We start from the raw sequence: 17,725 nt of genomic DNA on the forward strand, positions 1-17,725 counted from the left end.
CATGTTGAAATTCAAGGAAAACTATCAAGACATCCAAAGTAGTATTGATTCATTTTTAAATTTACAGGAATATTCCATGGAAATTTGGAGACTATCTTAAGGGATGGTGAAAAATTTTTTAAAAAAATGGATTTTGTAATGAGCATTTTAACGTACTTTAAAGAGTAGACTTGGGAAAATTAGGTTCATAAAAGCCAGCTTTCAACTTAAATATGTTTATTAACTTCATTGATTTTTAATTAAGGACAGTTTTTTTTTATTGCATGAAGCAATGATTCCAAAGCAGAAGCACTGAGAATTTTTTAATGAAATCAATTTTTGAAACTAAGCCTTTTCCCCCTTGCAGCTCTGCAGAGCTTTTCTGCCAAATTGCATACATTCTGGGAAGATGGAAAGGCTCTTTGCTAAGGCACAATATCAGAGTATCTCTGAGATAAGTGCCATGATTGTGATATCTTAGCTCTCACCCTTTCTGTTTCTGCATTGACAGATCCCTTTTGGCCACTGCTGCTTCCTGAGGAGCCTTGAGCAGAACTCGGTGGTGGAGCAGGGACAGCTGCACCCCTCTCTATTGAGGCCTTGAGTGAGCAGCTTCCACAGCCCCATGTCAGTGAGGCAAAGGCAGGGGGACTTCTTTTTGCATTTTTAGAAAGTCCTCCCCATGAGAAGGAGCCTTGTTAGGTACTCTACTATGTAAGCTGTTTCCTGAGATGAGCAGGCATCAGAGATCTTCCAGGCGCCAGGAAATGGTGTAGAAAGTTGTTCTAGTGCATTATTTTAGTACAGTGATGTGCCTCAGGATCACCTCAAAGTCTTGTTAAATACAGACCACCTGACCCCAGATGTGGTTCAGTGGGTGTGGGATGGAGCCCTGAAATATGCATTCCTAAGTCCCCAGCCGAAGCTTAGGCTGCTGGTCCAGAAACAGCCCTGTGAAAGCCACAGCCTTGGTGGACTGAAAATGCTACCCAGTACTCCTACAATAGGAGGCCTGGCGTGTACTGAATGCAGTTGTGATCCAGAGGTTTCTAGCAGGGTGTTTTTTTTTTTTTTTTTTTGTAATAAAATTGGCAGTGCTGCAAATCTTCTAAACTGAGTAAGAAATTGAAGACTGCATCTATTCACAAGAGGAAAGCATTATCAGATCATTTATAACACCACCCTGGCTCACTGTGAGGAGTGCTGACTTGTGTGCTGTGTGAATATGAGTTCATTCTAGTTCATCATTTCACCCTTGGAACATAGCACAGCAACTGGCACATTTTTTGGCATTCAGGTATTTACTGAATATGCAAGTGAAGTGCTTATCGTAAACTCTGGCGATACCTATACCATCTTTCATACATGGATTCACTTTTGTCCTAGTGAGTAATGATACCCACACAGAGTAAGACATCAGCCCCAAACACAAAGGCCTGTACAATAAGCATTTATTCCAAGACTTCTGTCCACTGTGGCTAGCTGGTCTGTACTGGGCTCAGCTAGTTGGCTGTGCTCTGTGTTTCCCAGCTGCAAGAGATGGGTAGCTCCATGTCTGCTTTGGACATGTTGATTTGTAGGCTGGGCCACAGTGGCAGCAGCCAGCTGGACTTGTTCTCTTTGAGAGAATCAGAGATAGCCAGGCTCCATACATACCTGCAAGGCCTCTGCTGGCTCATGTCCATGCATGTGTCATTGGCCAAAGTCAACCACAAGGTCAAGTTCAAAGTCTGTGTGTCAGGTCAGGACTCGTCTGAAGTGGGTGTGGGGTGAGTAAAGATTTGTTGAAAAATTGTCCCATCTGTCGTGGTTTTGAACATGGGAATAATAGCTTGCCTCAGAGATGGACCACAGAACCTAGATGCATGCAGCTTGGGGGCAGAGTCAGATGCTGCATCCTGCTCCTGGCAGAGGCCGCTGCCCAGACCCCCTCTTACACACCCGAAGAGGTGGCTTCTGTGTGCCCCAGTCAGCACAGTCACCCCCGCTTGCTTGTTTGGCTTCCCTGAAGGCGGGTTGTTGGCCAGTCGCTGTTCACCCACACTATTCCTGCAGTACCTTAACTCAAAGGAGTCGCCATCCTTCTGACAATTCTTACAAGGGGTGAGGGGTCCTTTTCAAATGTGGCCACGTGAACGACCCGGAAGCCGTCTATGCTTCTCCCACCCTGGCAGGCCTCAGAGGTGGCTTCAGATCCTGATGTTATGCCATCTCAGCATCACTATGAGAGTGTAAAGGAAGCGGGCCTCCTCCACCCTCCTCACACCACACAGCCAGGGAGTTTCTGGGAGGAGACACAAGAACCACCCGGATGGGGGAGGCCGGGCCTCATCTCACTTCATTTTGCTGTTTCTGGCAGGCCTCTCTTAGCAGGGTGGATGACCTCAGGCTCACACTCAGTCCTCCCTGGACCCTTGTCTCCAGGCACACTCTGTGTACCCCATATCCCCTCCCTTTCTTGTAACTGGTTTTTAATGAAGCTGGCTTCTCTGCAGGTAAGTGGGGATGAGCTGGCACAGCGGTTTCCTACTGTCCAGAGGACACCTGGCACCCGACCAGGCCCCACTAGTCCACTGCTCCTTCCAAATGAAAGCTTGAGAATCCCATGGGTGACATGATGCAGGTGCATCCTGGGGGCTGTCTGGGCCATTGCCATGCCTCTGCCTCTCCGAACTTCTTCCTGCCTGCTGCTGACCAGGAGTGCTTGCCAAGGGTGCCAGAGAGAAGAAACACATTCTCCTTCTGGGCACAGCCACTGCCTCTGTTGAATAAAAAATTAGAGCAACAAAGTGTAGAGCCTCATTAATATGACTTTAACATCAAAGGAAACATATTTAACTTAATCCATGGAAAGTGCATGGTCTGTAAAGGGCAAGGAGCTCTTGGGGCATCTCAGAGCAGACGTCAGATCCCTTTGAATGTAATCATGTCACGGCTGAAATTAAGACATTCAGAGAATGACAGGGTCACGTGCAGATGGTCCCAGGAACACGCAGATATGCAGGCTCTGCTGCACCCCGAGGCCTGCAGCTCCTGAGAGCCCCAGAAGGCACCCTGGGAGCCCTCTTTGTGTACACAGAAAATGGGAAAACACAGAGCTTGCTCCTCCTCCATTATTCGGATCATTTCTGAGGCATCTTGGGTTGTAAAAAGTAGGATTTTATAGTTATTTTGACAGAAGCAAAGAATTTTTAGAGAAAAGAAAATGTCTGGCCTCCTGACTCTGATTCCGAGAAAACAGGAAGGAAAAGCAAGAAGGGGAAGAGGAAAATGAAGCAAGAGGTGGGGAGGAGGGGATGCGGGGTCCCAGGGCAAGAAGAGCACCCTCAGGGGAGTCCACACGGCCACGGACTGAGGCAGTGGGTGGTCTAACCCACTTGGAATGAGCTTGGACACCTGGTTGACTTCCCGCCTGTGTCAGTGCACAAGCAGGGAGCACTGCACTAGTAAATGCAGAAAAACACACTACTGGGAGATGAAAGTTCACCGATTTTGAAGAAAGACTTTTTATTGAGTTAAAAGAAATGTTTTTCCTTAAAACTTATATTTAAGTAGCAAGTTAAAAAGCTCCAAATTAAGTCAGTTCATACATTGTCTTTTTTTAAAAAGCCCATAATAATAATAATAATAATAATAATAATAATTCTGTGTGCACGTGCATGTGTGCTGGACTCCTCCTGTTTGAACATTTGTAAAGACGTCACATAACCCAGTCTCAAATTGGCAGTCACAAGATAAAGAACAAAACAAACAAAAAACATTTGTTGAGAGTTACAGATTTTCAACATTGAGAATCTGCTTTGTGTATTTTCTCAAGCCACCCCAACACTTGCTTTCTCCCCATTCATACAAGGTCAAGGTGATAATATCTACAAGATTTTGGAGCTGGTGTTTTAGGGAAGACCTTCTTTGGACTATGCTGCATTGGCCATTTATTTCTTCAAATATTAGTGTTAGGAAGACTAAAAATCTACACAGTCTGCTCTCTTTCCTCACCACCGAGAGAAAAAGAGAGTGAACTACAGCCGACAGCTCTCCCAGTCACAAGAAAACCTCTTACCTAATACAAATCATGCTTGGGTTGCTGAAATCAGCCTTTGGTTCCCTGCATTGCTTAGCTAGCATGCAGGCCCCATGGCTCCCTGTGCTGTCATTTTTAAAATGACTATCTACCACGTTTTGCAACATCTGCCTAATTTCAATGACTTATCATATTTGTTTTGTAAATTGGTTCCAGGGAAAGTAAACACAGTCACATCTTTACCTAAGAAACTGGGAACTGAATCAAAACATGGGTCAGTGGGCCTTGTGTTTTAAGCAGTATTGAGGAATTAAAGTCTTGACATGAAGTAGTCCACAAAAAAATTTCAAACACACTTTTTTAATACTAGTCCAATAAGCAGGAGTGAAAATCTGCTTCAGTACAGTAAATGATCAGGGACAAGTTGAGAGGTGGGAAATAGCGACTGTTTCCTTCTGAGCCTGCACCCACACTGACAAGGGGCAAGAGTTAAGTGACTTGTGTCTCCTAAACATGAATGGCAGCCTTGCCTTTCTCTGCCTCCCTTCCCTCATTCTACAGCATGAAACACAGTCTCTAAAGATGCTCTGGGATCTGTTTCAGTGTTTGAGACAAATTTGGATGTGCTGCTGCATAAATACGATGCACATTCTCACACACAATCTAGAATATTCCCTAGAATGCCCCGGGAGCTTTGAGTTCACTGTGCAAGGTGAAAGAAAGCATCTGAATTCTCAAGTCAGCTCAGGGCCCTGGTCCAGAGTGTACCAAGGACCAACCTCGCCCTCCTGCTGCTCTGCTCTCCCTGGTGCTTTGTCTCTGCACACCTGCCCCAGCCTGCCTCTTGCCCTTCCTGCCCACCTCTCCTGGCCTCCGTTTCTCCTCTTTAATTTTCAGATTCACACCTCTACACAAATTTTGGTCTCAGCTCTTTCCCCAATTGTTTATGAGTTTTATGGTCTTTTTATTTTATAGATAATTTTAAATAAAAATCACACCTTCAGAATAACTGAATCCAGGATTTTTAACTTTGGCCAGACTGTAATTTGCATACCTACAAGCTCAGCTGAGAAAATAATTTTTAAAAGTGAGGCACATGCACCTTCTTTATCAATTTATTCAATTTGTTATTGAACAAAAGATTCAAACTATATTCTGCACATACCTTTAAAGTGTGTGTACTATATTTACTATATTTGTATAAAACATATTACTATGATGCGTATATGTATATAAATATATACTTCATAGTTTGTGTAAAAACATACATGCATATTTTTTTCTATCGTGAGCAAGACCCCAACAGCACCTATATATAGTGAAATGTCAGGATCTGAAGGCTGCAGTCAACAGCATGAGCTTTTCTCTTTGAAGTCTGCTAGGAAGGAGCTTCCTCCTATCAAAAGCACAGCTGGTATGAGAGGGGAATGAGAGCCTGGGTTTCCACTTATTAAATGGGATGACTTTTTTTTTATTGGTTGTTCAAAACATTACATAGTTCTTGACTTTTAAGTTTAGTTCGTGGCTCTTGTAATTGTTGCAAGTTTCTTCAAAGTGAAGCAGGTGAGGAAGCTCTCCCTACGCCAGACGCTTCTGGGTGGTGTTTCCCATGCAGTGAGCCACATAGTGATTGAAATATTGGTTTTAATATTTGCTACAAAGGCAAAGTATTTTTATGTACTTTAGTGATTGCACTTTTTTTTTTTAATCCAGAGTTCACAGAAACCATAGGAACGCAGGATGGGTGTGTTCTAATTTTGACCAAAACTAAGAGCCACCCACTGGACTGGCTTGGAGAAGGGCAGCAGGGCAGAGGCATGGAAGGGTGCTGGTCCCAGCATATGCTCACTGGCCAGCAGCCCATGTCTTCCTCCAAGCTGAGGGTACAGGGAGGCCACTGCAGTGCCAGACAGGCCTGGCCCTGGGCTTTCTGGCCGGGGCAGAGATGCAGGAGGTGGCTGGTGGGCTGGGGGCCTGTGGGCCTGCCGCCTGCCTATGGAAACTGGAGCACCATTTACCCCGGGGAGAGGCGAGGATGCCCTGGACTCAGTGTGTGGAAGGGCGCAGCGTAGTCGCTGGGCCGGGGCTAATACTCCCTACCACTCTCACAAGCTTCGGGTCCTGGCCCAGCTGGAGCCCATGGCAGCCAGGAAGGACCGCAGGAAGAGGTTATGGGGACCAGATGAGAAGCAAGAGCCATAGGACCCTTAAGAAATACCATGGCGAGGGCTCTAGAGAGAAGGCAGGGGGCCAGGTTACAGGAGAGGAAGGTGGCTGGACTGCAGGAGAGGAAGCACAGCGCCGGCTGGAGCTGGCGGGCAGCACACTATGCCGTCTCTCCACACAGGGGCGCTGAAGCACGTTTTAATGCAGCAAAACCGGTTAATGCGAATCCCTGAGTGATGCACATCATTTGGGGTCAGTGCGCTCGCCCCTCTCAGTTCCTTACCGTGGGAGGTGGGGTTTCGAGGGGTGGTGGAACAAGCTTTGGAAAAGTTGCTGGATCCCAAATGCTTCAGCCTCTCCCTAGATTTATGGAAAACTAAAATGGAGTTCGTGATACACACAAATAGGCTGGCACACTGGGGAGGAGCGTGCGATGGGACTGCTCCCGGGGCTCCCACTAGGCCTCCACTAGCTCTCCTCCAACAACCTTCGCCTTCTTTCCGAGAGTGAGGGAGGGATATGAAGTTGTTTTTCAAGACTTCGGTTTTGGAAAGAAGGTGGGCTCCTTAGAAGCCCGCATCACCCGACCACCTTCGGCGCAGGCCTCCCTCCTTCCCTCCCTCCCCGCCCGCGCCCCCGCGCCCCCGCCGACCCAGGCCCTCAGGGTCTGTGCTGTTTTTGTTGTTCCGAGTTGGGCCAGAACTGGAAGAGACTGGAGGGGAGCTGCTCCGAGGCGGCCGGGCGCTGCGGTCGGGAGCCCACGGAGCGGTGGCCGCGAAGCCGAGCCACACGCGTGGACGGGGCGCCCCCGGGGGTTGTCGTCTCCGCCCGCCGCCTCGGGAGTCTCCGAGCCTGCCACCTGCCCTGGAGCGCCCGAGCTGCCCCGCACGGGCAGCGCTTGCCCCCAGACCCCTGCTCCGCGCCCTGTGCGCCCCGCCCCGCCCTCCGTGCGACCCGCGCTGCCGGCCCCCGGCCACTCCGGCGCCAGTCGCCGCCCGGCGGGCGCGGGCCGGGCTGGGCGGGCCGAGGAGGAGCCGCGGGGCCGGGTGGCGGGGCGCGGAAGCGCCCTGGGTGTGCGCCGGTCTCTAGGTGGTGCCAAATAATGGGGCCTAGGCTTCCCCTCCCTGCGTGTGTGGTTCTTTCCTCCCTCCGATCTGTGATTAGGCCGTACGTGGCCCTGGCAAGGAGTTGAAAAAATAAAAAGCCGCAGAAAAGAAAGCGAGCACACAGCCCGACCCTGCTTCGCGGAGCGCCGGGGGAGGGGGCGGAGGAGGCTGAGCCAGGCAGAGTCGCCAGCGGCGACTTGAGAGTGGCGCGCGGAGGGGCGGCCGCCTGCTCGCCCTCTTCGGCCGATTCTTCCCCGCCGCCGCCGCCGTTCTCTTCCTTTCTTTTCCTTTTCCTTTTTTCTTTTTTGCCTGGAGGGGGTGGGGAGCGGGAGCCGAGAGAGTGAAAGCAAAATATTAAAAAGCACCCCAGACAGCCAGCGAGAGCGCGCGCGGTGACCGATGGCTTCGCTGTACCAGAGGTTCACCGGCAAGATCAACACCTCGCGCTCCTTCCCGGCGCCCCCGGAGGCCAGCCGCCTCCTGGGCGGCCAGGGGGCCGAGGAGGACGGCGGCGCCGGGACGAAGCCCCTCGGCCCGCAGGCGCAGGCGGCGGCGCCCCGGGAGCGCGGCGGCGGCGGCGCGGGTGGCCGGCCCCGGTTCCAGTACCAGGCGCGGAGCGACTGTGACGAGGAGGACGTAAGAGCATCGCGGTGGGTGGGGGGCGGCGGCGGGCTGTGGCCGAGCGCACCTTCGAGGCGCAGAGGCCTGGAGGCTCCGCGGGTCTTCGGGCGTCCTCCTCGCCTCCCCTCCCCCGCTCCCGAGCGCCCACTCTGCTTAGCGCTGGATCTCGGTCACCGAGGTCCGGAGCGGGCTCTGTCTGCGGTGGCGGCAGCCAGGAGTTGGTGGCTGCGGCCAGCAGGGTTTTGGAGCTGCTCCTGCTGGGATCTGGAATAGGCTTGGGGTTCAGTAGATGCACGGATCTGTTTGTAACCGCAGGCTGCTGTAGATCCCAAGGAGGAAATTAGATCTGTCTGTGCCTACAAGTTGATAGTGTTTATCATTTATTTATTTATTTATTTTCCTGCTTTAAGGCTCAGGGAACATCAATTTTGGGCTCTTTCTTCCCCTTCCACCTGTCACGGGAATCTACCCAGGGTGCCTCTCCTCCCTTCCCCTCTCTGTCCCTCCAGGCAAGTGCCATCACATCCCCTTCTTATTTCCCCCAGCCTCTCCCCTCCCTCCCCAGCTGGTGGTGGTAGTGGTGGTGATCTTTTCGAAAAAATGTTGAAGTACTGCCTTGGAGGCCATCCCTGTCCCAGGTCCAGCACAATTTTTGCTGATGGGTGCTAGGCCCTGTCCATCTCCTGGCTCCTATCCTTGGGCCAACAGCTCTACCTTAGACTGTGTTCCTTCTCTGCAAACTTCTCTTAGACCCTTTCCTACTCTTCTCCGAGCTGGAAGCCTGGGTTTCAAAGGTTGAATTTGCATATCACCTTAGTAACGCTGACTCCTGCAGAGAACCCGGTTCCAGGGGTGGATGGGTGGAACCACCTCCTATTGATCCCTTCCAGATGTTCAGAGCACTGAAGACCCAGAAGAGAGGAAACTGTCCTTTTTCTTTGAGATAAAATCCCAGACTAGCTCCCAGGCAGGCAGGTCTGCCTTGGGTGGTACAGCCCATAAGGACAGGCAGGGTGTGTTGGGTTGCAGAAATCACTGTGTGGGCCTTTTGAGCAAAGTTGAGCAGCACCTGGGGTCCTGCACAAGCTACTCGGGTGGTCTTGTCCACCACTCCCTGCACTGAGTGGCCATTGAATGTGTCCTGTCAGGTCACACTGCTTCAGCTTCAGCATGTTGTATTTCTTTAGCTGTCTGTATATGGGGGGGGGGGGTGAGTGCTTCCATAGGGTCAGTTCTCAGTTGCCAGTGAGATTGTGCTGTTTTATGATACAGGACAGATGTGACCAAAGTTTGTGGGGGTGTGACTTGTACATAGGGGGGCACACAAATGCATGACACATGACCCTGCATCATCCTTGCAGGAGATTTTCTTATTCTCTCTTGGGTCATTTCCAGACTGTCCTGGTTAGATAGAGAAATACCAGAGGTCCCTTCACTGCTGTGGGCCAGGTCTTGAGAAAAATGGACAATCTCAATCTCTTGGGAGGGTGAAGAATTCCTACAAAATAGCATATATATAGTTTTAAGGAGTCTGACAACACATCTCTAGGGTTATATTTCTGGGGCTCTTGGGAAGGCTGTTAAGCTGCAATGCAAACAGTAAAGATTTGTTTTTTGCCTCAAAGGTGACTTAACAACTAACTCACGTTGTGGATGTTTGGAGTGAGAACAGTGGCATTTCTCCTAATAGGCGCTAGGTGTCGCTAGGGGAAAGGAAAGGCAAAAGCTGAACACTGTGCTGCCTGCCTCCACCCATCCTTTTCAAAAATCTTAGCTTGAAGCATATATTTCTTTTTAGCGGATACAGAACTGGTTCTCAGATAAAGCGAAAGTGTTAAACTGAGGAACAAATCAGAATTTCATAGGCGCAAGTGATTTCCATTGTTAGAGCTCTGAACAGCATTTCTTAACAGCACCTCTTAACAGCACCCCTTAAGATTTATTAAGTCCTGATCTCAATGTTCGTTTTCTGGAAAATACAGAGAGTTGTGTTGTGTGTATGTGTGTGTGTATGCCCATGCACATGTATGTTGGTATTGGGTGGGGTGTGCATAGTTAGTATACTATGGTATGTATTTCTGATTTTCTGTATATGTTTGGACATAATCAGTACGCTTTGGCAAAGATGCATCACATGTATTTTCTACAAAATAACAGAGGTGTAGGTTGAACAGGCCTAGAGCTCTAATGTACAGCACAAAGATTGTAGGTAATAAAATTGTACCATATGTGGGACTCACACTAATGAGAGATTTCAGCTGCTGCATTGCAAAAGCGTGGCTGTGTGAGGTGGTAAATCTGTTCATTTGCTTCACATAGTAACCTACACACACACACGTACACACACACACACACACACATACACACATACACACACACACGTGTTCCATAACACCATATTGAGTACCAAAAGATGATTGAATATAGCAAACCACTTTTCTTGCAGAAAAAAAAAATGCATTTGCCTTAGACTCACTAGTTAAGGAAAAGACATTTGATCTGAAAACTTTTAGATGCCAGCTCTTCTCAAGATTGAAGGATCTCAGATGATCAAACTGAAAGCCAAAGATGTGCCACCAATTAGGAGCACACTGAGCCTCACTGTGTGTGTCTTGGCTTGGCTGAGAAACTGTAGGCATTGGCGCAGGCGTTTGTTCTCTGTTGACCCCCAGGGAGCTCAGGGCTCAGGTGGGAGCTGTCCAGGGTGCTGAAGCGTCCTCTGGGCACTTTCATCTGAGCAGTGCCCATCCAGAGATGGTGGCCTCAGGGCCCCTCTGAGGCTTGTTAGTCAGGGAGAGCTGTTCCAACACACAGAAACAACCTCGCTGTGGTCATTGAGGTGATGGGAAGTGGAATTCCTTTGGGCTTTCTTCATCTTCTCCTTCAATCCAAAAAGGGAGAAATAAAATATAGTTCCTGACCTCTGAGCATGTGTACGCATAAGCATGCCTGTGTGTGATTGAGAATGAGGAATTTAACCTAAAAGAGAGTTTAAGCTAGTCTTCTAGGACTCACACAGAAGAGACCTAGCGGTCTACCCAGAGTTCAAACCCAAGTTTGAACGGCCTGCAATTAACTATTAACATACTGCCTGAATGTAAGCACTTCACTTAGAACAGGGCCCTGTCAGCCGGGCAGTTCCATGGAAGACCCTCTTTGGATGGGTCAGTTCTAAGTGGCAGGCTCTGACTGTGAAATAGAAACAAAGCCCAAGTGTCTTTTCTATCAGTTTCCTTATAAATCAGATTCAGTTAAATATAAAGCCAATTGCTTGGGCAACTCCTCTGAAGGATCAATAACCACTTTGATTTAAAATCCATTGTGTAGGTTTGAAAATACGTTGACTCCTAAAGAAAATGTCGCTGGAAGTGACTTTCAATGGGATTTAGTGACTTCCAATTGGAATTAACTGACTCATTTTAAAATCCTGAGTTTGTCATCCTCTTGAGCATTTCTTTTCAATTTCTTAAAGGGCTTTGCAGGCCTTATGTACTGCCTGGGCAGTAGTTTTGTTAGGGTCATGTATTGTGTCCCTGTAGTCTTTCTTCTTGATGACATATGACTTCCCAACAATATGAATGTGATGAAAACAGGATTTTTAAACAGCAAATTGGCCAAAATAGGGATCAGATGACCAGTTACTGCCCACCATGTCTGTCGGCGTGAGGGGCCATCTTGACATCTGTTTGTCTTGGGCAGCAGCCCGTCTGCTTTCTCTCTGCCTTGGTCTTTCGCTGGTATGATGTCAACGTCCTGTTACTGTGTCCTTGGGATTTATCAGTTTGGCAAATGATTTCATACATAGCCTGCCTGCACAGATGACGTCGATACATGCTGTCACTGTCTTCACAGTTTTATAAAAATGTAGTTTCTCATTATTTTCCTAACACGTGGGGAAAGGACTAAGCCTTCCGTCTCTGTTCTCCATCCCCGGCTCCCATCATCAGTCAACTCCAGAAGGGGCCTGGGATGTCACAGGGTCCTTGGCCTTTAAACCAGGGGGCTGCAGGTTGCAGTGTCGCTGGTTCCTCATTCCAACAGGAGCGTGGAGCTGTGAAGTGCCAGGGACGTGCTCAGGGAGGACGGTCTGCTGCCATGACGCATGCCTTCCTCCCTCCACCAGCTCTTTCTTCTCTGCCTGCAGGCAGAACAAAGATGGCCTTCCCTGGTCCCTCCCACCATCCGGCCACGCTTCTTCCTTTTATTTTGCAGCTTCTCAGGCAAGTGGGGGACCCCTGCTCCACTTCCTCCCCATCAACAATCCTTTCCTCCTCTGGCTCGGATGTGGCCCTGCGTTCTCTGCTGTCTTCATTACAGACCTGCCCATGACATGGTACCAGTGTCCCCTGACTTGAGATAATGGCGCGTCTGACTCCTCCCCCACCTTGATGCGATGGCCGCTCTGCTCTTGGTGGTCACCACTCTGCTCCTCACACTTTTTATCTCATGCCTTTCATGGTGCTGCCTGGATTCAGGCCCTGCCTCTCTCAGCTCAGCCTTTGAGCTCTTTAGAAAATCATTCCCTTCTCTCCCCTTTAAGTTCTTTATCTCCAGGATTCTGTTCTCCCCTTTTCATGTTTTCTTTGTGAGATAAATTGTCCATCTTTGTCCTTCTTTGTCCAAAGGCAGCCCCACACATTGCAGCTTCTGCATTAGAAGGTGGTTAAAATGGCTTGATTACTCTGATATACTTTTGCCAATTGTTGTGAAGATAATTTGCTCTTTTATTTTACATAAGTGGAGTATTCTAGCAATGAAGGGCCCTTGGGGGCCTCCACCTTGATCCATTTTGTAAATTGTACCACATGCCAAGTGTCCTTCCAGGTCATTTCTGTGGTCCTGGCGGGACACACTCCTAGAGTAAGTCCCTGACGTCACCTGTCTGAGCTTTCAGCTCAGCCCTTATTTCTGCTGCTGGTTTGGTTGTTCTTTGCAGTTGCCAGCATGGCCCACAGTGTGAGTGTGAACAAATCCCAGTCTCTGTGTCTTGGTTTCTTTCTCACAACATGATTTCATTAGATAAGTGCTAAAGCCCCTTGTGGCCCTAGAATACTACATTGAATGCTAGATGTGATAGTTTAGTAGATTTTGTACTCCAGAGCATACTCAGCACACAGGAAGTGTTTATTACCTATAGTAGCGCCACAGTAAATGCAGAGTTAAAGTGAGTAATCACTTTTTCATAGAATTCTGTAACAACAAAGAGTTTGTGAAGCTATACTGTAACAATGTTAAACAAAACTCTGCTTACCATTTCGGCACAGAGAAAGTAATCATAATTAGGAAGTTGTCTCTGTTAGAAGAAGGTAATGTTGAGGTACACAAAGAGGCAGTTTTACTTGACTGGTGGTTAAAGCCAAAAATAGCACCTGACTTCTGCACTCCAGACCTGTTTAGAGTGTTATTTCATGCATCTCATTTTACCTTCACCGTTACCTTGACTGCAGTGGAAAACTATGACCAAGAGCTTCTCTTTTGGCTTGGAACATTAATAAGGGTGAGCTTAATTGGCTTTCTGTTGGTGGTTCAGTGGTTAGCTGTGGACTATAGTAATCAAATTTCACTGTGTTAACATGATTTTGCTCTCTAAAGCCAGCCCCAAAAGGTGTGTCTGTCATATCTTCCGAGGGGATTCAAGCTCTGCTGGCAGCCAGGGATCTGGAGAGAGAATGAAACCCACCTTTGTACGACATGCTTCCTGCTGCCAGTGCACACGTTTCCAAAATTTACTCATATGTTACCTGTAGACCTCAGGAGGTATGTATTATCAAAGGTACATCATATTATAGTTTTGGCAATGGAATCAGCTCATTTTCCCACCTTAATATTCTGTCATCACTGGGTAGGCAGGGGTGTTTCTAGATGTTGACTTTGGACACTTTTTCCTTCCTCAAATAGAACTTTTTATTTCTTACCCAAAGCTTTTTATCCTTTAGAGTCAGATGATTAATGAGTTTAATTTTTGCAAGCAACTGGCAGGAGTTGCTGAGTAAGATGTACATGCTGATTGGATATGACCCTGTTCCTTTTAATTACTCAGATGATAACAATGCATTAATCAAGTGGGTGAGGAAAGCTTCTCTGCAATGTGCAGTATTGATCCTTTCATGGAGCATTGCCTATAAAAACAATAATCACCATAATCCTTTTAAAATTAGATTCTGTAATAAATTTAGTGTTAAGGGCATTGAGGACCTGTGGGCCACGTTCTGATTCGCTTCCATTTCAAGCACATAGATTTGACTTTATATACAGATAAAAGTATATTCAGTGTTTCTCATGAACAACTTTGGGAACTCTCTCATTCAAATGATCTAGCATTCTGAACTTATCCTAAGTAGACAATTTTAAAATTTTGGCCTCAACCTAATTTTACATATGAGAGGCCTGCAGATAATTACATGGATGCAGGGCATTGGCGTTCTCTGGAGCTTCTGTTCCTAGTCTCATGTTCTTCTTAGTGTACTCTGCTGTGCCACAATCAAGTTGGGAGCTTAATTATACCACTGAGTTAAAAGGGTACATTATAGGGGGCTGGGGATGTAGCTCATTTGGTAGAGTGCTTGCCTTGCATGCAGAAGACCCTGGGTTCAATCCCCAGCACCACCAAAAAAAGAAAAGAAAAAGTGTACATTATAGAATGTAATGGTCTGATATTTTGTTCCAAATTGGTATATTTGCCGAAGGGAGAGAAAACCACACTCGTGCCATAGCCACATAAAAGGTTCTGACTTATTTTCTTCACTGGTTGGACCTTTTCCAGTGGATATCACTTTGTTTTCCAGCTGCTTCCATATCCTTTTCAAGCACAGGAATATTCAGTTCTTCCCCTGCTGGTGATGCACACGTCACAAATATTACAGGAAAATTAGAAGCCCAGAGGCCTGAGTGGCCCAGTGGTGGAGGTCCAGGTGGTGGCAGGCAACTGGATGTCCACTGCCCAGAGGTGAGTCTAGTGACAGGATAGAGCATGCAGAACCCTGGGGGGCCGGGTGCAGAGGACCTGGGAGGAATGTGCCAGAGAGGGGGAGAGCCTGTCTCTGCAACAGAATGGCTGGCAGGTCCTGAAATAGTCTTTATCTTTAAGAAGAACATCAGCAAACTCGGTCAGTCCTGCGTGTGTATAAACAACTCACAGACACTTAGAATGCATGAAAATCATCCTGACACAAGCCCAGGGGAAAGGGGAGGAAGCACACACACACACAGGCACACACACTTATTGTAATTCCAAAAAAATCTAACAGTTTTCCAGATCATCGGCATCATTGTAAAAATCAATTTTTAATTTTTCATAGTGGTCAGATTTTACTTTGGCATCAGATTTTACCTTAGATAATTTGGGGTCAAAAATTCTAACATAATACTTATGTTAAAAACAACAACAGTGGGGTGAAGGATCAAGCATCCACCCCAACTCTGATCTGAGGCACTGATTGATTTTTCCCATCTTCTTTTAGTTTTTACTGCAGGAGGATTTGGTTTAAAGCAAGAACTAGTCAAATTAATGCAGCAGCTTCTGTATAGCAGTGGCCTCTTGGTTATATAACCCATAATATCCGTATGTAATCTTTTCCCCCCCTAGTTCTGGGGATTGAGCCTGGGGCCTTGCACATGTTAGACCAGCAGTCTACTGCTGAGCTACCTCCCAGCCCTCCATCTGATTTTAGTTACGTCTATTATGGACATAATATGTGCACACAGTGTACTTAAAGGTGCCATTAACTGGAAGGAGAGTGGGAGTGGAACTGGGGGCCCTGGGAGAACTAGGAATCTAGGACCTCATCCAGGGGCAGGTTAGAGGAGGGAGCAGAAATTAAAGGTGAAGAAATGCCAGAGAAAAATCAGTGGACTCCAACTCTTGAGTCATTTTCTCCAAAACACTCAGTTTTCTAAAATGTATTCAAACTCTTCTTATGCAATGGAAAATCTTATCTAATGTTTTGTAATGATTAAAATCAAGAAACTGCTATAAAAGTCTTGAGAGGTGACATTCTCTGTCTTTGAAAGTGTTTGGTTTTTGGGGGCTCGTACCCTGTCTGGAGTAGCCCCATCCCAGAGTCCCGGCTCTGAAGACTAGAGAGTAGCTAGAGACTCCTTCCTATTCTGGGCTTCTCGCTGGCTCCATCTGTAGGTCCCCACTTCCCTGGCCTCTGAGATGGGCCGTCTGCCCACCCCGCAGATGAGGCTGTCTGGTCTCAAGTCTTCCCATGATCTTCAGGCTGCCTTGGGGGTCTGTGGTGACCCTCGCCACCCCTATGGGTCTTCTCAGGAATGTTTGAGGGGGGAATCGATGCCATCTTCTAGGATCCTGGAGCTGAGCTATGGGATGCCTAGCTGCTTCCATAGTGAGCTCTGGGTCTTCCTCATAGTCCCCCTGTCCTGTCCAATGTGCAAAGACATGCCCTTCCTGGCCAGGTCTGAGTAATGTGCTGTGGGGAACCAGAGTCCAGAGCAAATCCAGCTGTGAGTGCACCCCATGTGAGCTCACACTCGTGCACTGCAGCCCTAGCACCTTCTAGAAGGAACCCGGGCCCACTAGGATCCACATGTCACCAGTGCTGCTCTGCAGGTGTTTCCAGGGTATGCACACCCAGAAGGACTGTGCTCCTCTGTCCACTTGGAGTCCACTGATGAGACAGGAGCAGATAGAGGCCATCAGAGCCGATGGATGACCTGCTGTGCTCTCTCCATCTGCCGTGGTGACCAGCAGTATTCCGGTGGCGCTGCACAGAGAGCAGGGTATTCGCTGGATCCGTGAACCAGAGACTGTTGCTGCAGCGTAACCTAGCTGTGCTGGCTGCTGCGCAGGACAGATGACAGGGTGCGCCTGTGGCCCTCATTGTTGAGCCTCAATTACATCATCTGGGGGCAGAGTTTACACTCTGCCTAGAGGACCTAGAGGATGTGCAGCCCTCTCCTGCAGCTCACAGAAAGCTTCCAGTTCTCGAAGACACCAAGGGGGAATTCCCCAGGGAGGGCTCAGACTCTGCAGCGCGTGGTCTTACCAGCTCCTCTGTTTGGGCAGTTTGTGTTGTGGGGTGTCAGGGCAAGAACTGTTTCCGGAAGGCCAATGCGTGGGGCGTGGCTGGGTGGGCAGGTGGGTTGTGAGAAGCCAGGAAGAGCAAGCATTTCTGCCTTCAGAACGTCCACGAGTGTCATCTGTGCAAATGAGGCCTCTGGCCTTGGACTGCGGGCCTTGGGGTGGGAGAAGCAGAGGATCTCACAGAAGCTCTCACAGTGGAAGGTTCCCCGTCTGTGTCCCTGATGGGCTGTGCCCTTCCGGTTTACGTGGATTCAGGACGGGGCTGTCTGCGGTCAGGTGCAGGCTGCAGGTCGTCAGCCAAGAGTAGGAAGGGTGGCAGAAGCGTTCAGCTTTAGCAGGACCCTCCCTGTTCCCACTGTCCCCCTTACTAGCATTTCAAATCCATTTCATACATGGAAAGGGCATCATGGATTTGTCCTTCTCCTTTCCAGATTTTTAAATCTCAAACAGGAGGAAATCTGCCCCTGTTGTTTCCTATGACGGTTATCTGTTGGAAGGAGAGGGGTTGCTGGAGAGGGGAGGCACTGTTTCTATAGAAACAGGAGCTGCTGCGTGACAGCCGGCCTCTGGGCTCCGTGGCGGGCAGCTGGCCTCACTGAACACCAAATCATTGATAGGCTTCCTCATAGCTGTCTCGGGCTCCAGTGAGATGGGATCTGCAAGCCTTTTGCTTCTCAGCTCCACGACGGCACCTGTGCAGAGACCCCTGCATGGTGCCTCCCTCCCGATGGCCTCTCCAGGCCTGCTGTGATTTCACCACAACCACCGGAACGGCACAGCCTTCCT

At 48.5% G+C, this 17,725-nt stretch overlaps 1 protein-coding gene across 2 annotated transcripts in view; it reads left to right on the plus strand.

Annotated features, from left to right (window-relative positions):
• DPP6 (dipeptidyl peptidase like 6) overlaps window positions 1–17,725 on the plus strand; it is a gene marked incomplete at its 5' end in the record, with an annotated part of 757,264 nt that overhangs the window by 124,068 nt on the left and 615,471 nt on the right. Inside the window, one exon of one of the 2 annotated variants that reach the window (XM_081284192.1) lies at window positions 7,672–7,908. The exons of the other annotated variant lie outside the window; for it this stretch is intronic. Coding sequence (XP_081140318.1) covers window positions 7,672–7,908 — 237 coding nt within the window. Of the gene's footprint in view, window positions 1–7,671; window positions 7,909–17,725 lie in introns of those variants that run through there. 2 annotated transcript variants of the gene reach the window in all.

This window comes from Spermophilus citellus (assembly GCF_964194105.1).
Source record: "Spermophilus citellus genome assembly, chromosome: 3".
NCBI classification, from domain to species: domain Eukaryota; kingdom Metazoa; phylum Chordata; class Mammalia; order Rodentia; family Sciuridae; genus Spermophilus; species Spermophilus citellus.